Genomic DNA, 23,200 nt, shown 5'->3' with positions numbered 1-23,200 from the left:
CACACAGGCAAAGACAGAGGTCAGAGGTCAACCTGGCTCTCTTCTGTTCTTCAAACTGGGAGGGAACTACTGCCGGGTCAGGAGGGGCTCCGCTTTTGAAAGGAAGTGACGTCACAATAAAACAGGAGTCAAACTGAACAGTTAAGACATTACCTCCATCTTTTCCTGCAGGATGTTTTTGTTGAGGTTTAGTGAAAACGCGATGAGTTTCAGAAGAAACGTGCTGAGACAAGAACTTACACTAATTTATACGACTAAAGCCTGCAGCAGTGGAGCTGTACTGATGCTAAAGAAACATTCACCAAAATGTGACTTGTGCAGTTTCACAGTTGCGTCTGAAAAAAATGGCTGCTAAGAGTTAAAAAGATAAATAAAACAAAAGCTTCTAGTTTTCTACTATTCATATGAGGCAGCATGGTGGATCAGTTGGTAGAGCTGCTGCCTTTCAGCAAAAAAGGTTACCCGTTCAAATCCCGGCCAGGGGGTCTTTCTGGGTGGAGTTTGCATGTTCTCTCTGTGCATGCGTGAGTTTTCTCCGGGTACTCCAGTTTCCTCCCACTGACCAAAAACATTCATGTTAGGCTGACTGGTAACTCTAAATTGTCCCTAGGTGTGAGTGAGAACGTTTGCTTGTCTCGTTTGTCTCTATGTGTTCCTGTGATGGACTTACGCCTGTCAGGGTGTCCCTCGCCTCTCACACAGTGACCTATGGGCACCAGTGACCCCTGCGACCCAGAAAGAAAGAAGTGGGTAAAGATAATGGATGGATGGATGTACAAGTTTCAATTATGTATTTTCTCTAAAACACAGAGTCATATTTAAACAGGCTCAAGTACCCCCCCCCCCCCCCCCACACACACACACACATCTCACTAACATTTGGTTAAATGTCTCTTAATGGATCACAACCCAACCACAGGCCTTTTAACAACCTTCTGGTCTACTTCTGGTTGAATATTTGACCATTCCTTTCTGGCGGAGTTCATCTGAACTGGTTGGTTTTCTGGCACAAGATGCAGCTTTTGAGTTTAGTTCGCACATTTGTAACAGAACTGAATTCAGTGTTTTGAGAAAGCAGTTGATCTGAGGCGAGTTCGAAGAATTTGAAGGTTCTTCTTCATTATTCCATCCCCTTTGTGGACCACAGCATGATGCTGCCACCACCATGCCTGACAAGTAGAGCTGAAAGCATCACCTTGGTTCCACCTCATCTATATGAAGTCAGTGGAGCCGAACAGCTCCGTCTACGTCTCGTCTGACCAGAAAGTGTCCTCTTGTGGTCAGCGCCCTGTCAACCTGGTGATGTAAACTGTCTTCAGGGGACAGGGGACACTGGTGTTCCAGCAGTTTGCTGCAGGTTGAGCCCTGTCTGGTGCAATTCCAGTTCATCTGGAGGTGTCAGAGTATTTGGTCAATCCAATAAGAGCTGCTAAACAAATCGTTTTATTTTTGGAAAACCTATCATGCACACTAACAGGAAGTAGCTTTGGTTTTATCAAGTTTAGAGACAGAACCTTCAGCACCAGTTTATCTCCAGTTGTGATGATGAGAAGATCCACAACAAATTCAAACGCGAGCTTCTTGTTCAGTGTTGGATGTTGTAAAATGATTCCGCTCTGGACAAAATAAGGTTCTTATCAACCAAGAAACCCCCTCAAATGAATCCATACATGTCCAACATGAGTGAATGGAAACTTCTGACCACTGTGGGCTAAAAAAAAGGAGATGATTCCTGTTGGACAATAGGATCCTGTCATCGTTAAAGCATCTTGAGTGATTCAGTAACAGGCTTTTAATGGTTTCAATTTACAGCCTGGCATCCATAAACTCAAAGTGCTTAACACCAGGATCATAAAAAAAAGAGTGAGAAGCAGCGACCACGTTAAAAAGCGACAGAAATATTGGCAATAATCAATCAAAAATATGACGCAGCTGCTCAGACATTACATTCCGTGAAGGCCCATAAACACCTCAGCTTCCTGTCTGTGTGGAGTGAAACCAGTGCTGGTCATGATGCGGAACTGCGTGGTCAAACATTCAGCAGAGAGACTTCCGTGTGGCTGAAGAGCTGCAGCTGCTTCCGTGTGCGCGACGCTCCTTTCTGCTCGGTCGCTTCGGGCTCCGTCTAACCTCTGGTGACCATGCGCGCGATTCCAGAGGAGTTAACTGCGCTCATTTCAGGTAAGCACATTTATCATTATTACGATTAAAGTTTCATGCATTTTCATGCAGCTTTTTTTCGCTTAGACATGAAGTTTATTGAAAAAGAGGAACCTCTGATGTTCATGTCAGAAACTCATCTCTGAATTTCAGTAATTACCATTTTTCTCGCACCTGAATTCTGTGAGGTTAAATTTCCAAGCTTGTCTTCGTGGTGTCCTCTGACAACATGCCAGTAATTAGTCTGGCACGTTTTGTTCAGATCTGGAGAACTTCCTCTGTGATGGGTTAAAGGGAGAAACTCTGAGCAAGAAGTCAAAGGACAGGAGGGAGACTCTCATTAAACGAATCAAAGAGGTCAAACTAAGGTACGAACTGGCTTTCACACACATTTTTACAGAAATAATATTTTCTTTCCCATAATGCGTCATTTTAAGACCATTTGCTATTTTCCCAACAGTTTCCCGCAAGATTTTAAGGACAAAAGTGAGTATTTCTTGTTTTTATTGTCCATCATCTTTTACTCATTTGGTTTGAGACTTTATTGGGAATCATTAATCTAGAGGGTCATGTAAATATGCTCCTGTTGTGCGATATGGTGTCTTTTTATAGATTTAATTTATCAGTTTCATTTATCATTCTTTAAAAATTAAAGGTTGAGTTTTCCTTGAAGGAAGAAGTTATAGAGCCACGTTTCAGGACATAATTGTACACTGACACCTTTATATTGTCTTGTGTTTTTGGTTAAACCTTCAAAAACAGTGTTGTTCAATTCAAAAATACTTTAATCCCAGAGATACTTTATTAATCCCAGAGAATGCATGCATGTATGTATGTATGCATGTATGATCTCCTGCAACTATAAGGGATGTCCCACTCCAAGTCTGAGTTAGGAATGACTCTCAGCTACTACCACGCCAAATTTTTTCTCAATATCTGCGAAACTGACTGAGTTATGGCCGTTTTTGTACTGGCTAGAGACAATTAGATGTAGCAGCTGTCTTAAAATAGACGGACCCCACAACGTAATTATATGAAGAAGTACATCTGATGGATATTTTCTGAGAGTTTCATTGAAATCCCTTGAGTGGCGCTTGAGATATTTTGCTAACAGATAAACAGGGGGGATGCCAACAGGTAGTGCTTAAACAAAGACCTTCTTCAATAAGTATCATTTAAAGTGTGTATTTTGAATGACACTCAGCCACAATTGCACCAAATTTTTTTTTTAATCAGGTCTCTCTTGTAAATGAGTCCTCGAGGCTCAATGGGATTTCCCTGTCTAAATAAAGGTTGAATGAATGAAAACATTTTTTAAAATAACGTGCTAAATCAAGCAAATTATAACCACTATCTTGTTTGGAGGTTAGTGTGCTGGGGCGACCATCTTGAATTGGATTTGTTTTAAAATTTAATCAAATGTTGAGGTAAATCTAATTATTACTTTCCATTTATCTTTATCTGCTTCTTCCATTTTGTGTCACGAGGGTCACTGGTGCCCATGTCCACACTGTGCGAGGGGCGGGGCACACCCTGGACAGGTCTCCAGTCCATCAAAGAGACACACAGAGACAAACGACCAATCACTCTCTCACTCACACCTAGGGACAATTTAGAGTTACCAATCAGTCTAACATGCATGTTTTTGGTCTGTGGGAGGAAACTGGAGTACCTGGAGAAAACCCACTCATGCACAGAGAGAACATGCAGGGTCCACCCAGAAAGGCCTCTGGACTGGGATTTGAACCTGGGACCTGCTCGCTGAGAGGCAGCAGCTCTACCAGTTGCACCACCATGCTGCCTATTATTACTTTCTGAAAGCTTATTTTGGATTTGGTGCAGTTTAAGATATAATTTGCTAAGACAAAAATGACACCAAATGGTCAATGGCAACATTTAGACAGATTTTACACAGTCAGAAACTGTTCTGGGGATCACTCTCGGCTACCACCACATCAAATTTCAGGTCAGTCTGCAACATGAGCTGACAGTCATTTTTGTGTTTTTCAAAGTGACAATTGTCTTGAATCAGGTGAACTTCTGAAGGTTTTTTTTTTGTTTGTTTGTTTGTTTTTTGTATTTGTACATCCAGTGACATTTTTCAGTTTTACCCAGCATGCACCAGTGCTTCAACGGCTTCATGTTTCACTGCAGGTGTTGATGACTCGGATGACTCGGAGGAAGTTGACAGCAACAATGATGGAGCGTCGCTGCAGTCTGAGCGCACAGACAAGGATGACGACGCAGGTGAAGGTAAAACACAGACACTCACACACACACACACACACTGAGGATATACTAACAGACTGTGGGTCCACATCTGGAAAAGTGGCGTGAAAATCCACAAATCTGTGTCCAGCCGACTCAGAAAAATGACTCTGAGCAGCACAAGGGAGCCATTCCAAAAGTAACTTGGCAACATTCTTAGAAAGCAATTTGGAGGCGGAGGCACCACATTATTTTACTGCTCTCAGCCACAGTCTGGGTAGAACATTACAGCCATAGATGTCGTTTTTGGAAAAAGTCCCCCTCACGCCGAACATACAACTACTTAAACCCAACGTGCTCCACGATAACGATCTACGCAATATTTCATAGTTGCTGTTTAAAGCCGAGGAGCAGGGAGATCCTTGTGGAATGGTGATTAGGGGTCTGGAGTTTACGGGCTCTAAGCAGCTGCCAGTTTTATTGCCGCTCTTTCACACGAAGCAGCTTCGACGCAGTGCTTGGACGTTTGCACTGAAGCTGCAAAAGAAACTTCCTCAACTGCGAGTTGAGACAATGGAGGTTTCATGGCCTCTTCTGTTAATAATTACCAAATAAGCAAATGCACAGTGGCAAACTTTGTGCACCCTGACTTCCCCTTTTTAACTTTTTTTTAAAACAAAAAAAATGTTCTATTCACTTCTCCAGGTGCTCAGCAGTCCCCACCTGTGGCAGCGCAGGACTTGACGTCCATCATTAAAGCAGGATATCTTGAGAAACGCAGAAAAGGTTGGTGCTTTACTCATTAAATCCACACAAAATGCTCCTTTTTAAGTGAGCTCTAATTAATCTGTGATGCGCTCTAAAGTCAGTGATGCAGAGTTCAAGACTTCTCTTTCAATTTTTACCTTTTTTCACACAATAGGTTTATGTCGGAGCAGGCCTGATTAAAAATAACAGCTACTAAGTGTGTATCATTGGGTTAGGTGTTTAAACTGCAAACAACTAGCTCAACAATGAACACGTTGTTTCTGTAGAGGGCTGTTGTTCATATGAGAGATCTGATGCACACGGTTTCTCTGAACTCCAACTAGAGAGACGGCACGTCCACTGTGTGAATGTTGAGTGCTAAAGGAGGAGGATGAAATTGGCTGAAAAAAGCTGAAACAGAGTCTTTAAAACTAAAAGAAGTGAAATGCTAGCAAAAAGGCAAAAGAAAAACACTAGCTGATTGTTTTTAGCTCTGTAAAAACAGAGCTAAAAGCTAAAGAGCTTGCTAAAGTTGCAAAGTGGTAGCTAAAAGGTTAACGTGGCACCAGTTTGGCTAAAACAGCAAAACAGAAAGCCAAAAATAACAAAGGGCTAGCTAAAAGCAGCAAAGGACTAGCTAAATGTATCTTATTTCTAGCTAAAGCGAACCCTAGCCCAATTTTGGTTAAAAGTAGTAAAATGCTTGCTAAAAGCTAAATATAGTACAAAGTTTTCTAAATCTTGCAAAAGACTGGCTATAATCTTAAAGTAACAAAAGGCTAGCTAAAGGCTAAAAGTAGCAAAGAGCTTGTCAAAGTTGCCAAATGGTAAAAGGTTGCTAAAAGTTTAACATAGCAGAAGGTTGGCTAAACGAGCAAAAATTTAGGTAGAAAGCTAAAATAGAAAAGGGCTAGCTAAAAGCAGCAAAAATCAACCTAAAAGCAACAAAGGCTAGCTAAATGTAGCTAAATTGTAACTAAAAGCTAAACCTAGTACAATTTTTTTGGCTAAAAGTGGTAAAAGGCTAGGTAAAACTAAATATAGTACAAGGTTTTCTAAAACTTTCAAAAGGCTGGCCATACTTTTAAAGTAACAAGGGTAGCTAAAGGCTAAAAGTAAAGTGTTGCAAGATGTAGCTAAAACGTTAACGTAGCACAAGGTTGGCTAAAAAAGCAAAAAAGTAGGTAGAAATCTAAAAATAGCAAAGGGCTAGCTAAATGTAACAAATTGGTTGCTAAAAGCTAAATCTTGCACACTTTTGGTTCAAAGTAGTAAAAGGCTAGCTAAAAGCTAAATATAGTACAAAGTTTTCAAAAAGTAACAAAAGGCTGGCTTCATGTAACAGAAGGCTAGCTAAAGGCTAAAAGTAGCATTAGAAAAAAAATTAGATCTGGTATGCTGAAGCAGATTTCAAATAACTTTTTTTTTTTTTTTTTTTGAAGAAAAAGACATCTCAATTTATTTCTTTTGGAAAAATATTTGTAAAGTAATTCTGTAAAGTCTAAATGTTACTGGAAACAAAAGTCAAGACACTCGTCTCTGGAATGAGAGGAATGTTTTCATTCTTGAATGGCTAAAACGGCACCAAGTATGCAGAAGTAGTTGGACTGAGAAAAAGGAGTGAATTAAAAACAAGAACGTAAATTCTGTTTCACCTCCAGAATTATGTTCGGTTCTTCCCCGGCACAGATTACAGCTTTTTTGGCATCGAGTGGCAGAAGAGATGGTGCGCTCTGAGCCAGCATACCTTCTATTATTACGGCAGCGAGAAAGGTAAATTCAATGTGTCCGAGAGAACGTCGTCCCCGGTGTTTTTTATACGTTCTGCACCATCAATGGCGCCTCTTTTGCTTTCTGTAACCAGACAAGCAGCAGAAGGGCGAGTTCAATATCGATGGCTACTCCGTCAAAATCAACAGCAGCTTACGGAAAGACTCGAAAAAGGACTGCTGCTTTGAAATTTCAGCTCCAGACAAGCGAGTCTATCAGGTATGCTCATCTTTCTGACGCTCCCAAATTTCATCATCACCTGCCCTGAAAGGCAAGGGACAGAGCATGTTTTTGTGTTTGTCTGTTAGCAAAATTTCTTATGAACCAAAGGATGGATTTTAACAAAACTTTCAGAAAGTAATCACTTCTGGAGCCAACCCAATTCAATATGGCTGCTACGGCTAATGCATAAATGACTGCAACTCAGTCAGATTTAGAGCTTCACGATTCAACCAAAACTTCTTGAACTCTGTCATTTCCCAGTAAAAGTGTCTCTGAAATGAAAACTGTGCCATGAAAGGCTAGATGAAGGGCAGACCTTTAAATTCGATGTGCTTTTTCAAAACATCCTAATGTCTCCCAACATTTTAGTTCTTCCTCGCGTAACGTTTTGCAATGCCAAACTGTAATCTTATTTGTTTGTGTTAATTTATTTCACTTTATTTACACATTTCTCCTCTTTCGTTGCAGTTTTGTGCGTCATCGGTGAAAGAGGCGGAGGAATGGGTGAAGCAGATCGACTTTGTGTTGCGAGGTGGGAGCTTTTCCACATCGTGACGCTTCAGATTCTTAGTGAAATATGCGTTTTATTATTCCAGCAACCTAAAGGGTCAAATAAAAACAAAAGTAAGGGGTATTTGTTTGTCAAACGTTCCATATTCTCGTTTGCTCCCGTTAGATATGACCGGGATCATCCCAGAAGAAGACGAGGATGAACAGTACATGTATGATGATGTTGGGAATGTCAGAGGAAATGTTGAACCTGCAGGTGAAGAAAATGATGAAATCTACGAAGAGCTCCCAGGTTCGATTGCATTCCGCTCCTTTACAAACTGTACTTTTATTTTGAAAATCCACTGAGCCAAAGTTCTGCTCACTAATCTTGTTCTTGCAGAAGATGAAATTCCTGCTCCAGGAAGGCCTCCTCCGAAGGTCGAGCCACCAAGAAAATCTACTCCTCCTCCTCCTCCTCCTGCAGGTACGAGACCTAATTTTATACGTCCGTCGAAAGGTGGACATTTTGGTAGAGTCTCCATCCTCTATTCGTCCGTCAGTCAACTTCTCTTGGCCCGCCCATAACCTCTGATCTGTTCAATATAATTTAACAAAACTTCATACACACATGCACCATCACTAAACGGAGTGTTGTTTCACTTTTCGTCGCCACAGCTACACAGTCCAGGTCAAAATTAAAATGTTTGTCAGGGCTGTTGCTATATATGAATTTACATACGTGGTATTCCTGTTCACTTTATAGTGCGAGTTAGAATATAACTTTCTCTACAGATGCTGGGAATAGATCAGTAAACCCGTCTGTAGAAAACAACTGCTCTAAGGCCACAGCAAAGTTTACAGGCGTTCAGAGGAAGTTTCCGAGAACAACTGAAAGTTAACACAACTCTGGAAATAACCTCACCCAACTTGCCTCAACTTCCTTTTTACAATAATTGGCACATCTTCTGTTTCAGAAGTATTCGTCTCAATATTTTATGCACGATCAACACTCAAACTGAAAAAGCCTCCAGTTCAGATGAAAACATGAGCTAAGAAGTTTTTTGTTGTATCCTTTGGTAGAAAATACGATCAGCAGCGTAGTGAAGTCTTGATCTGTGTATCAGTTTAGAGGAAAACAAGCAGCTTCCTTTCCTCGTTGCACAATTCTGTTAAATCCTGCTTTATGTCTCGCATTGCGCACTCACGTGTCTACATCACTCAACCTACATGTTGGTAGAAAATAATGAATTATTTCATTATTTCTTTTCTCTCTGTCCAGTTGACAAGAGCACAGACTACCCCAACTACTATCAGGGCTTATGGGACTGTGTAGGAGGCCAACCAGATGAGCTGTCCTTCAAACGTGGAGAGTCTATCTACATTTTGAGCAAGGTATGGAGGGATCCTGATGATTAAAAAAAAAAATCCCCAATAAGTCATAAAAATAAGGACTGTGTGATACAAGCCTTAGTTTGCTGTAAGGCAGTCACACTGCTGCAGCCGGGCCAGGATCATCTTAACCTGCTGGTAGGCTCAGGGGCGGAGCTAGACTTTTTTGCAAAGGGTGGCACTGGAGTGGCCAAGGGGGCTCATACAAATAATGAGAACTACTGTTTCTCCTACCTACCAAAGAAACATGTCTCTTTGACAGTTTTCATAACCCATCAGTGTGCTTCTCTCCGTCTGTCTCTGTCCGTGTGTCACTCACTCTCTCACACACATTTTTATAAAATGTCTTTACAAAACATTGTATAGTACAAACCAAAATTTATGTGTCCGTTTTTGATTATTGGTTAGAAAATGTGTGTTTATTCAAACTATCTCTTTGACAACACCAATTTGGTCAGATTTATACAGATTGTGGACTAATAATAATAACTTTGTATGATTGTCATTTTAATAACTAGTCTGTAGTTATAGATATTATTTCCCTTTTTTCCCTTTTTTTTAATCTTTCCAAAACTAAAAAGGAAAAATGGATGCATGATTGATGTTAGAAAAGATTGTAGTGACTGTAATAAATGTTGCACTAAATTTTTATTACATACAGTATCTTATGATGGTACATTCACATTATAACACAAGAATATTATTGATGTCTTAAAAAAAAACAGTAAAAAACCACAAGATTCACAGAGAGCCTTTATGGACTTGTTAAATAAATGTAACTGTGCTTTACTGTTTCCAGCTCTTTATTGTTGGGGCCTGCCTATTCTACAGTACAGGAAGGCCTTCAGTGCACTGAAGCTGTAAACGAGCACTTTTTACACAAACTGTGCAACAGATTAAAGCCATAAAAGCTGGTTAGGATCCCAAACGCACATAATTAATGCACTAGGAGCCTTCAGTTTCATGTTTTGCTTTACGAAACAAAGACAAATTAATGGAAATGTCTGTTAGCAAAATATTTCATAAACCATTGCACTCTTTTCAGCCATAGCTCAGCCATTTTTAGACACATTAAGCTGAAATTTGGTATGGTGGTAGCCACTATCAGTCACATTCTGAAAGCTTATCATTTCAAGCCATCTGTTACAAAGGGATACCATTTTTAACCATACAAAGCTAAAAATTTGTATCTGAAAACAATCGGTGCCCAATACTGATTATAATAAAAAAAAATCAAAATGGCCACCACTGCCAATTGTAAATGGCACTTTAAGAGTTATAGTGTTGAAATGTGCTGTGGTGCAGCTAAGAATAATCTCAAACACATGTCAATTGTTAATCCTATAATTTAAGCTAACTGCTGAGGCTAATTTTACAAAGGACTATAAAGTCAGCCATTTTAAAAACATACAGCCTTGAGAATTTCTACAGTAGTTGCTGAGAACAATCTTTAACAATATCTGAATGCAAATACAAAATGAAAGATGGCCACCAAAGCTCATTTCAAATGACTATAACTCAGCCGTTTTTAGAAATATTGAGCTGAAATGTGTTATTGTGGTTGCCAAGAGCAATCTCTTTGACATTCTGGGAGCTAATCTCACTTTTAAGCTAAGAGTTAATACAATTTTAAGGAAGAAATATATTTCAGCCAATTTTAGATGCATAAAGCTGAAAATTGGTATCACAGTAGCCAAAATCCAAGATGGCCACCACTGCTAACTTCAAATGGACTCAGATATTTTTAGAGCTACTGATCTGAAACTTGCTGTATTGGTGATGAAAGTGATCCCTAATAGACTGATTGCAAATCAAAGTACAATATGGCCTCCTCTTCAAAAAGAAAAATACTATAAATCAGACATTTTTAGACCTATCAAGCTCCATTTGGTGGTAGCTGAGAGCGATGTCCAACAGATTCTGAATTCAAATAAAAAAAAAAAAATCTAAGTTGACCACTAAAGCTAAACTCAAATGGCTGTAATACAGCTATTTTTAAACGCGTTGAACTGAAATTCGGTGTGGTGGGAGCTGCGATCACCAACGTATAGTACAGCAAATCATAAATTTAAAATGGCGGCCGCGTGGCAGTCCCTGTCAAAATTTCTTGAGGAACTTTTCTAGTTGCTTGCTCTGCAAATTTTTATTGTTAATTTTTTATGAGCACCTCTCTCGAACTTCCTCCCCTACATTTTGTCACTCAGTTGTTGAGGGACATACCCCAAAACTCACTACATTGTCTGATTGGTGAGCTCATGGACCATAGGTCATTGAGCCCACCTGGGTCTTTTTTAATTTGGATCAATTGGTGGCCACAATAACACATCTGGAAGTGATTGACAGAAAACCTGACAAGTTATCAACCTCATCATGTGACTTCAAAAACAACAGGCCCCTTAACACTGTTGGACCCATGGGCTTTAACCCAGTGAAGTCCATACATAGGTAGCCAGGGCACAGCTGATGTAAAGCTCTACGGGCCAACGAGTAAGATCAGGAGCCGACTGGGGCAGCTACTCTGATGCCAATCAATGACAAGTGACCCAATTAGTACTCCAATCTGATAACTGTGATCTGATCTGAACAGATCTAGTTGTAGAGATTTTTTTTTTTTTTTTTTAGTTCTTTTGGTAAGTATTTTTTGGAGAACACAAACCCAATCCAATTTTATTTATAAAGCACTTAAAAAAAAAAACCATACAGGACCAAAGTGCTGTACAGACCAGTTAAAAAACACAAAAAGGAATAAAATACAAGGGGGAAAAAAAACAGCTATGCAATAAAAACTGAAACAATAAAAGGAGTATCAAATAAATATTATTAAAATCAGCATCTCACATGGTGTAAAAAGCCTTGGAAAAAAGATGTTTTAAGATGGGATTTAAAAACGGGCAGCGAGGAGGCCTGTCTGATGTGGAGAGGCAGACCGTTCCAAAGAATCTTAAAACTGATCCTAAAATGTATAGGCAACCAGTGAAGTGAGGCTGAAATGGGGTAAATGTGCTCGTATTTACATGTGCCAGTTAAGACGTGCAGCAGCATTTTGCACCTTCTGAAGACGGGCAATGGAGGAGCCACTAACCCCCACATAAAGAGCATTATAGTAATCCAGCCTAGTGGTCACAAAGGCATGAATTACTGTTTCAAAGTGTTGACATGAAAGGATGGGTTTTATTTTAGCCAGCTGGAAAAAGCTTGATTTAACAACTGAACTTATCTGACTCTCAAGCTTGAGATCCATATCCATTTTCACCCCAAGATTTGTAATGGTGGGCTTAATGAACTGGGCCAAGCAGCCCAGATCTACAGGAGAGGGGCCAGTGGTACCTCCAAAAACCATCACTTCTGTTTTTTTTTTTTTTTTTTTTTTTTTTTTCTCATTAAAATTTAAAAAGTTAAGAGCCATCCAGGCTTTTATGTTGTCAGGACACCTGAGCAATGGATTGACAGACTGCAGATTATTATTATTATTATTTTAAGATGGACAGAAATCTGACTGTCATCTGCATAACGGTGGAAGGAAATACCAAATTTCCTAAGTATGGAACCAAGTGGAAGCAAGTAAAGAGAAAATAAAAGTGGGCCCAGAACTGATCCCTGGGGGACCCCACATGAGAGGTGAGCAGTGGAGGAAGCAAAGTCACAAAGACTGACACAAAAAGTTCAGTGTATCAAGTATGACCTGAACCACTCCAGTGCTGCACCCCTGACACCCACCCACTGATTCAAGTGGGAAATTAAAAGTTCATGGTCCACTGTATCAAATGTGGCAGTTAAGTCTTAAAGAACAACACAATCCCCAGAGTCAGTTACTAAAAAAGTCATTAAATTATTTTAAAAGAGCTGTTTCTGTGTTGTGTAATTGTATTTCTCCAGAAAAGCCATTAATTGGTTATAAACTATCTTCTCGAGGCTTTTTGAGATAAAAGATAATTTAGATATAGGCCTAAGATTCACAGGAACAGCAGTATCCATTCCTGTGTTCTTTTTTTTTTTGTTTAATCAGAGGTTGCACTGAAATTGAAATTTTGAGGGACCGCACCAGAGGACAAACCCAACGCCAATGATTGTTGACTGTTGTTAAAATTGGTCATGGTTAATCTAAAATAAGTATTAAAAAGGAATTTTAAAGGAACTGACTTCTTTGGTCTGGCAGTGCTTTGCCAACTTCCTGAGGTGAACATCTGATGGTGAGAGGCACACAGCATTAGCCCCACTCCTCCCCTGGCAGCCTGAGGATTAGTCATGTCACAACAGAAACTGTTTTAGTGCTGCTGGCAGAGGCCCGGCTTATAGCTGGAACCCAGCACCATTCCATCACCTCCATCTGGACTGTTTCAGCACTCAGTTAATGCTGCCATGCCAGGCCCCAAGCCCACACACACACACTCGTGTGCGCACACACCTCTCCCCTTGTCTTGCTCACCTTGCTAAATAGGAATGTGTGTTTTCAGGAAACCCAGCCTTAGTATGTGGAGCAGGTGAAGACATGAAGCTGACTCATGGTTTCTGAGGCCTGTCAGCTGGACAAGGGTCTGAAAACTGAGGGTCTGTTCTTCAGCTTCTTTAATATAACTAAACAGGGGCCCTTTTGTACTAAACTGGTTCATGTGTGCACCAAATGTGATTTTATTATATTTAACAAGGTATTTTTGAACACCATAGGAAGAACACTTTCATGTTTTTTCATCAAAACTCGTGGTTTGTCTTCAAAAAGAGTGAAATGTGCTCCTATTTGGACAAGTTGTGTTTCTCTGAAGCAGAGTCAACAGGCCAAGTCCTGTTTAAAAATCAACTCTGCCATCTAGTGGTGACTAGATGAACGACAAGTAAAGAAAACCAGAACTTTTGAACATTTTTCATGTACAAGATACTGATTCATAATTATTTTGTGGTTTTAATAGAATAAACATTAGTTAATAAAATATAAAAAAAATAGATTAAATAAAAACTAATAAGTGGTTTCTTTCATGAACCAAAATTCTTTATTTTCCATTCAGTTCCGTTCAGCAATAATCAAATGATTTGAAATGTTCAAACAAGCCAAATCACATCAATTCACATTGAGAAAATGCTCGTTTATTGCTCCTTCTCGGTTTTTGGAAAATAACCTAGTTGCCCTTTTACTCACTGGGAGTGCCATTAGCTAAAACCTTGGTGTTGGGGGTTGTGGCTTGCTGTGAGGGCAATGACCATAAAACCTGTCTGAACTGCACAGTCCAGCTGCAGCTAAAAGCACAGCAGTCTCCCCCCACCCCCTCCACAATTCCCCTTTCTTTCTCGACTCTTGCATCCCTCCCCCATTCCACTGCAGAAATAGGTGTGGTATTACAGCTGTGAGATGCCCCCCCCCACTCCCCTCTATAGATGAAGCCTGTTTGAAGGGAGGGTGTGTTGTCCGGATTTGCTGCATGCCTCATCACTCTCCTCTTACAGGCAACCCCCCCTCTGCGAGTTGAAAAACTATAGTTAAGAAGTCTTGAAGCGGCAGAGCCGTTGAAGTGGGGTTCTGTGAAAAAGTTAAAAATGGCATCTTACTGGTGGCTCCCAGTTTGGACGAATGGAGTTAAACAGAGTGACGAGTTAACTGATCACTTGAGGATATCTTGAGGTTGGAGTTTTCTGTGATGGCAGAAATCTACTTGTGGTCTTAACTCCATTCAGACTATCCATTAAGTTGTTGATCTTGTCCAAATTATCATCCCCCCCCCCCCCCCCCCCCCCCCCAAAAAAAAAAAAAAAAAACTAAAGTCTGCAACAGCTAAGATAATAAATAAAGGGTCACCAATTTTTCACCAAATCCCACTTTAGAAGATCCAATCAATCCCTTCTTTAGACAGTTTTCAACGCTGACCAACTCACCTCTTTGCTGTTTTGTTGGAAAACTAAAACAAGTAATTGAATTTTTTTTTTTTTTTTAAAGCAACGTGTGTGCCGTCTACGTGTGTGGTATCATTACTCGTCCACAGCTCCAGAACTTTGTACCCGCGTTGTGTCCGGCACTCACTTGAACGTAATTTATTTGTCAGCCAGCTAACTACACAATGAGGTGTTGCCGTTTTCAAAAGGCTGCTGGCAGGAAGTTGCAGTCTTTGTGCATGCACACACACACATGCACGTGCACATAATTGCTCACTTTTTATGTCAGTTGGCTGTATAATCGTTCCTAGGTTTGAAATTAAATACATTTTTTTGTCATGTAAGAAAATAATAAAATGTTTTTAGCATATTTACCAGATTGGCTGCCTTTTATAATATAATATTTTAGTTTTTAATAATCCTAAGCAGTTTCATGTTTTTTTTTTTTTTTTTTTTTCAAACAACTGTATTGAGTTGTGACTCTGACATTACTTCTTAACTTGACACAAATGATCCATCACCACATGCCTGTCAGGGTTAGCCTGTACTACAGTTGTAATCTTCCTTTATGCAGTACTACCATATGAGCCCTTGCATTTATTGCATTGATTTAAGAAGAACTAGGGCACAGATGTTGGCTCCCACTTGTCTCTGAGTTCTGTCTTGAGACGCTGCACAGCTCCGTCTTCCTTCAGCCTTGTCAGAATGTGAGCTCCAGCATTGATTCATGCCGCAGGAAGACTTTGATGTGAGCTCCAGCTCTGGTCCAAAGACAGAAACAGAGGGTTGTTCTCTCCTTGTCTCAGATCTCGCCTCGCAGCGCTCTCCTCTCATCTCAGCATGCCGACTGCCATTTGGAGCTATACCTTGTCGAGCTGTGACAGATTTATGTGCAATGCACTCCGTGCACGTTGAGGTTTTCTGTGGAGAGGAGTGGAGTGAGTGTGCAGTCCCAAATCCGACAGCAGGTAGAGAAACAGGAAGTGTGAATTTGTCAGTGGGACAAAAACAGATTACTGAACAGGGCTACAGGCAAAGCAGGGTGGTAAAATTATTTCAACAGGGTAATATTCCAAAGGAATTTACAAAGAAAAAAATAAAAATAAAATCCATTACAGTCAACAAACGGATGCAAAACAGCCTAAATGAAAAGCAAATGATCAATAAGAGAAAAACCGTAATCATAATGGGACCACTGTTAAACTACATCTGGTTAAAAATGACCAGAACGAGACAAAAAGTGGAAAAACCCAAAACGATTAATAAAAAAACTTTTTGAAATTAGTCATTAACAAACATAAAATGTTTCACTAAAAAGACAGAAATGTGATAAGTGTAAAAATATCCCCCCCCCCCCCCCCCCCAAGACGAAACCATATTTCCAGAAACATCCAAATTGAAATGAGAACAGAACAACTCCGAGATAGATATTATATGAAAAAATGAAAGCTGTTAACAAATGATGCAAACCTCTGCAGATGCTCACGCAGATATCATCACATGAGCCTCATAATGCTAACGTCTGAAAAAGGACATGCAGAGTTCTGTTAGCCATTTAATGCTGCAATGATTATTAATTGTGTGTTTTTTCTTTTTTTAATTGTAGGAGTACAACTCCTTTGGTTGGTGGGTTGGAGAGAAGAATGGAGCTGTAGGTATCGTTCCTAAAAACTATCTGATCGAGCTCTATGTTCTGTAAATACCTCTGATATAATAAACTTTGTGCACAATGTTTATTTCAAAACACCAAATAACAGTGTGTCCCTGGCTCCAATGTATTATCTCTGCCCTTCATTGTAAAAAAGCTGTGAAAATATGCTCATCTGACTCCGATGCATTTAAGCTGTTTTAGTACTTTGCTACAGTTAATATTTATTTTCTCCTAAAGCAGTATTTTCTTCCCATATCATTTTTCTGCATTGCAGTAAACTGTGTTCATCCTACAAAATAAACAACTATAAACTGCTTCAATTGTTCTACTTTGTCTAGCCTTTATTTAAACCACAAGGTGGCAACATAGTTCCCAAAATCTTCATCTTTTTGTTTTGTGTCACACAAATCTTCACTTGGATGTTTACAGTCGGAGCAAAGAGAGGAAAAAGGCTAACGGCAAAAACTGACTGTATTTTAAACCAGTGTGGTTAAGCCAAAATCACTATTTGTCTTTTGTAACTTTTACAAAATAAAGCCAATACTGTGGTTAAAAATATTCTATTTTAATGATTACACTAGTCCCTCACTACTTTATGGTTCGGCTTTTGCGGACTTGTTATTTCGCAGTTTTTCAAAGCAAGATTGCATGACACATGATTGTCCACTTTAATATTATTCATGTGATTGGGACAGTACGGGATACTGTACAGTAAACAGTTAATGAAAAAATTACTTCTGAAAGGCGCTGCCATGTTGTAGTTTTCTCTCAGTAAGCCTATACTGTGACGTCCCTCAAAATAACTACATTTCCCAGAAGCCAACAGTGCTCCAGCTGTCGCCTTCTGCTGAAATGGAGGAAAAGTTGTGATCGGATCCCAAAAAAGTTTGGTCCTTATTCATAGTGACTTCGGTGCCCAGCGGATTCAGAGAACCGAACGGAACCAAACTGGACCTCCACAGACTCATCAGTCAATCTGAGTGCCACCCTCCAGCCCACAAGGCCTCCTGAGCGGGGAGGCTTCCCCGGAGCCCACCGGGACGCCCCCCTCCACTCCCATCCGGATTTGGACTCGATTGGAACCACCGTGTGGTCCCGTGCTGGCCATCCGAAGGTCGAGGGCTGCAGAGAGTCGACCACCAGAACCAGCAGGGTAGGTCTGCCCAACTGGAACCGAGCCAGACTGGAACAAGCTGCTGTCCACTATTCACTCAACTTAAAATTTTAAGTTGAATGAATAAACATTGTTATGCTGATTAATAAACTTTTGCTAAATAAACTTTTGCTTTAGTGTAATTTAAATTTGTTGACTGAACTGTTTTTGTGTGATGTTTCAACTCAGAAATCTGTCAATTTAACTTGTGTTAAATAAAAAAAAAAAATGTAGCGCTACTTTACCTAATTCTAATTCTAACTACTTTCTACAGTTTTTCACTTGTATCCAGAACATGACCCCCGCGATAATCGAGGGACTTCTTGGGTAAATACCAGAAACATGTTAATTTAAAAAATCCGAGCTTATTCGTCCGGTCAGCATTTTTTGTCCCCAATCTTCAAAGTGACATTATTTATTTATTTGTTTTAATAGCACCTGAGAGGTTATTTTTCTGGGCAGTGGATCGGTGCGTGGCAGATGGGAGGCTGCATGCCTGAGTGAAACGGCTGAGGTGCACTAATAAGACAGCCGCCCACGCTGATGGCAGGGATGCTTATCGCCCTCCGAGGGGCAGTTTGACAGCAGGCGAGGTGGCGTTAGCTGAACACGTCCCTCTGAGATTACATGCAGGCTATGTTTTTACAGTCTCAACACAAACACCAGAATGTACAGTTTCATTCATCAGGGCGATGTTTCCAGACGATGAGACCTTGTCGAGTGTTTTTCAAGGTCGGGAAAGAAGATGGAAAGAAAAACGCATTCATCAACCAGTAACTCGTGTCTATATTATTTTTTCTTGCTCTTGTCTCGTTGCTTTGTTCCTGTTGAATGATGAGCCATAGTCCTCTGTCCTCTGGGTGACATTCAAAGCCAACATAAATCCTGTTTTTTTATGGTATACTGCAGCAATAAAGCTCCTCTACTAATTGGAGATGTAATGAATTACTATAATTACTTATTGAGTACACTATATTGGATCTACTGTATAGAAGAACTGCTTTATTTTAGAGTGCTGGAAGGAAACGGGGGGATAATCAGACAAAATTAAAGACAAATTTTGACTATTTTCAATTTTAAAGCAATAACGTGTGAATTTTAAGGCCGTTTCTTTAAAAATGATGTGGTGTTTTGCCCCTAAGAGCCCTCCTTTTAATATCTGCTGGCAATGGGTCAGGTTGTCGATGGTGAGCGAGGCTAAATGCTGCCTCTCATTTTTAAGTGCCAATAAAGGATATCCCTAATGGATGTCTGCTTCACCCCATCTCCTGTAAGATTTCCTCAGAATATACAGATGCTTTTATTGCAAGTTAACACCAAGATATAATGTTTCAAAGATAAATGCCACCGTGCCATTTGTTCTCCTGATCTTTAAATTACACTAATGATGCCAGAATATCACTAATTAATACATTTCATCATAAAGACACGTATTTTACTGTCAAATGGTTGAGCGGTTAGATGGTAATAAATAAACGTGGATTTGTTGAAGATAAAATCAGATGCTGCTGTGATTCTCTACCAAATCAAATTCCTTCTAGTACAAACCGCAGACTAAAATGTAAGATTATTTATAATAAACTTCATGTTCATTTTTGCTCCTTTATGTTTAAAATCTTAGGACTCGTCTTTATTATTGTTAATATTTTCTCCCATCCCTTTTGGGCCTGGAATAGAGGGCTGAAGGCTCGATCTTTTCAACTTCAGGGATATAATCCTGATGGAGCGGTCAGCTGTTCCTCCTGCTCTTTAACCAGGTCACTCAGCTATAGGTCAGCGCAGACTGTCTGTCAGACATACCTCAGCCTTATTTATGGTATCCCCAGGCATTATGCAGGAAATGTCACCCTCCCCCTGCCCTCCTCTTCAGACAGGCCCTATGTCAGTGTTCCATTAAAGCCCTCCAATATAAACCTTAAAATGTGAAATAAGACATTTTTAAAAAAATGCAAGTAAGTCTAAATTGAGGTCATTTTCTTGAACATAACTCATGGCAGCAGACAAAGTAAAGTTTCCTCAGATCGAATTTGGCATTATTAAAGGATGTGATGCATCGTATTTGACAGCTGTATTGCTTGTTTTCCCTCAATATATAATTTAAGCTGATGAATATAACTCCACACCACTGTGGGGAATATGGCCAGAAGCAGACCTTGGCCCATATCCATCCAGCCCTGAGCATCTTCAAAATAAGAACCAAACTTAAACCAACAACAACAACAACAAAAACTGTGTGTGATTAATTTTTTTGTTAATAATTTTGAGGCGAGTGAAAATAAACCTGCCTTTTGACCTTGGTTTCTGAAAAGACAGATTTTCCTGTATTTAAACTAAATTCGGCTTACATTATTATTTACTAACATTGTGGGTATAAACTCAGTTGTGCATAACCAGACTAAGAATGAACGCTTAAAAAAAAAAGAAGACAGAAAACACTAAATATATTGTAACTGTTTTCACAAAAGCATTAAGCAAAATTGTAGACAAATGCTTTGATGAAATGAGCAAAGCTAAAATCTCAAATTAAAGATGCTCTATTAAAAAGCTTATACCGTATTTGCTAAACCGTAGCTAAACTAAACAATCCTGTAGCTATAAACTAAAAGTATCAAACTTGTACCTAAAGCTACATTTTGTAAGGCTCTAGATAAAAACAAAAAAATGGGAAGACAATAGCTAAAAACTGAAAGTAGCATAAACAAGCAAAAAAATTAAAATAGCAAGTAATGAAGCAGATTTCAGAGAACGGTTTTTGAAGTAAAAAGACTAAAATATTTTAATGTTCAATTTTATGGGGAAAACTTTGTTTCCAACCTCCATTTGTTAGATTTTTTTTTAATTAGTTTCTCAAAATCAACCTCCTAGAAGTATTGAGAAGAAAAAAGCGGTCCTAGTTTTTATTTAAGTATTTTTCTGGCCCAATCAACCAGGAAACAACTCTCATCTTCATCCTAGCCCATCTGACTTTTATCCTTAATGAAGCTGTGACTGCTGTGAAGAGGCTCGTCATCTCTCTCCTGTATCTACTGTAGAAATCACCACTTGGTTCCAGGGTGTGATGCTGGCAGTCGAGGTTGTCAGTAAGCCTAGAGCTATGTGCTGACATGTCAGTCAATATAAATCAAGCTTATCAGAGTGACAGGTGTTTGTCCGCCTGCCATAAACATCTCCCACACCTCACTCCCATATCTCCTTGCTGATTATTTATAAGTCTGCAGTCTGTGTAATCTGCCCATTTACTCTCCTGTTGTGGCTCTAATATCAGGTCAGTGATCCGTAGCTGATTTACAATACTAGTTAGCAAGGTGAGTGATGACCCTGGATGGTTTGGGAGGATAGCTCGTAATCAGCGCAGGTCAGAGATGCGTTTGAGGCTCTAACTGTAATTACAGCCCTCACTGCCAGATATGCTGCTGACTGCCTGCCAATCGTGCGCAAACTGATCACTCATGTCTCGCCGTTTGTTTTCTGAATCAATGCTTCCAGTGGGTCCAAAGTCAGGTTTAAGTCTCAATGTCAGCTCTTTATATAGTTCTGTAAGACAAGACTCTGGCAGAGGAAGCAAAGGTGTGAAGATTGAATTACAGGAGCTTGCTGAGCTCACCGACTGGAGGAGACTGTTGCCAACACTTACTTAGTGTCAGCTTTGGAATGTATCCAAATATAAGTTCTGCCAAGCTAACTGGAGCTCATTTAGCTTCTAGGCTATACAAGAAGCTGCTGGTCATCATAAATAGACTTTTTATTCATCTTAATTTAACTAGGGAGGAGTTCTCGCAACATGCAAACTCCACACAGAAAGAGCCCAGGTCCAAGGTGGGGATTGATCCCAGGACGTTGCTGTGAGGCAACAGTGCTAACCATTAAGCCGTCATGCTGCCCACAATTTCAAGGTTCTTTATTGTCATTGGCATCACATGTGGTACATGAGGTGGAACGAAACTGTACCCAAGGTCCCAGTTATACCTAAAATACCCAAAATATAAAGTATAAAAAAATCAGTATGCAAGTATCTAAGATATACTCCAAACACGCTAAACTTTCTGACTGCTGGACCTTATTTGACTTGTACAATGATCCTAAATGTTTGTAAAAATACTTTAACTAAGATATAATAAGTATTTGGGTTAATCATTTTATATGCAATAAATAAAACTAGGTTAATCTTCAGTTCCGTTGGGGTTTCTGAAAATTTTGCATCCTTATCACCTGAGGAGTGAAGCAGGTGAGAGGGATCGTCCTCAATATGAAGTGTTTTTTCTTTCCACAATAATGGACGCCATGTAGGGGAGTGAGACACCGATGACTTTCCAATTTATTCTCACATAGCACAGAGTCCTCTCATCAGTTACTGCAACAACAAGCAAGTGTTGCAGGATGTTTTAATAGTGGCATGGTAAAAAGTGATGAGAATGGAGGCGGAATGCTTCAGTCTCCTGAGGAAGTGCATCCTCTGCTGAACTTTCTTGGTCAGGTGTGAGGTGTTGAGAGTCCATGACAGAGCATTATGGATATAAAATTAAAATATATATTTTTGTTGACCTTGTCATTAGAAGAGTCACTGATGCACACAAGGGTATGCTCAGATGTTTCACCTCTAAAATCTTCAAAAAGCTTTTTGTTTTGTTTTGTCAGCCAACTCATGATTTGTGCTGAAATAAGAAGTACAGTTCAGTGTCAGCAGAGGGAAGAGAAAATGACTGAGTACACATCCTTGAGGGTCTTCTGAGTTCAGTTTGGTGGAGATTGGTGTCTAGTTACTGTCAACATAAACTGCCTGTTTTTCCTTTCTTTTTTTAAACAACATATTATGCCTGGTCATTTGTATTTTGAGGAAAACTTGTTTAATACTAAATTTTTAGGAGACAAAAATTTAAATTTAGCTTTCTTGCTGCATAACTGAGTGTTAGTTTCTCATTCTAAATAATACAAATCTCTTTTGTTCAGACTCATGTTCAGGCTGCTATTTAATACACCGTGTAATATTACATTATTATTATTATTATTTAGCACATGTCTTAGATCCTTGTATACAGTTTCTTTTTTATACTTTATACTTTTGCTATTTTTGGGTGTAACTGGGACCTTGAGTACACAATTTCATTCCACCTCATGTACCACATGTGATGCGAATGACAATAAAGTCACCTTGAACCTTGATTCTTGAGATCCAGATCACATAGCTTGACATTTTCTGGAATAATTTAAGTTATTTTAAGAAATTATTGCTTGACATAAACTGCCAACACTTTGAATATAGTCTCATTTATTCATAAAACATTTTTATAACTTGTCTTTTCATTTAATATGAGGGAATTTTTAGAGGGAAGACAAGATTTATTCTTGCAAGTCAAACTGTGCAAAAACAAACAAAACATGGTAAAACAATTAATGGAGGTGGAGGATGATACTGTTGGGAGATTTTAAAAAAAAACAACAAATTTTCAGGAAACTAGATATTCAGGGATGCTTTATACTAGTGTTTTAACTTTTTCAACATGTAAATCAAAATTATTTCAACATATTAGCTGCATGTTTCAGTTCACTGG

At 39.4% G+C, this 23,200-nt stretch overlaps 1 protein-coding gene across 1 annotated transcript; it reads left to right on the top strand.

The window, feature by feature from the left end:
• Positions 1 to 2,036: 2,036 nt before the first annotated feature.
• Positions 2,037 to 16,689, top strand: skap2 (src kinase associated phosphoprotein 2). The gene is made up of 12 exons (XM_037677009.1): positions 2,037 to 2,181; positions 2,423 to 2,528; positions 2,621 to 2,646; positions 4,315 to 4,413; positions 5,074 to 5,154; positions 6,805 to 6,888; positions 6,980 to 7,104; positions 7,576 to 7,639; positions 7,784 to 7,909; positions 8,000 to 8,083; positions 8,879 to 8,991; positions 16,454 to 16,689. Exons 1-12 carry the CDS (start codon positions 2,142 to 2,144, stop codon positions 16,544 to 16,546), a joined length of 1,041 nt encoding a protein of 346 aa, XP_037532937.1. The 5' UTR covers positions 2,037 to 2,141; the 3' UTR covers positions 16,547 to 16,689.
• Positions 16,690 to 23,200: the final 6,511 nt, after the last annotated feature.

The sequence above is a fragment of the Nematolebias whitei genome, chromosome 5 (genome assembly GCF_014905685.2).
Source record: "Nematolebias whitei isolate Nwh7 chromosome 5, NemWhi1, whole genome shotgun sequence".
Taxonomy (NCBI): Eukaryota; Metazoa; Chordata; class Actinopteri; order Cyprinodontiformes; family Rivulidae; genus Nematolebias; species Nematolebias whitei.
Note: the sequence above shows the minus strand (reverse complement) of the source record. Positions and strands in the feature narration are given on the sequence as shown.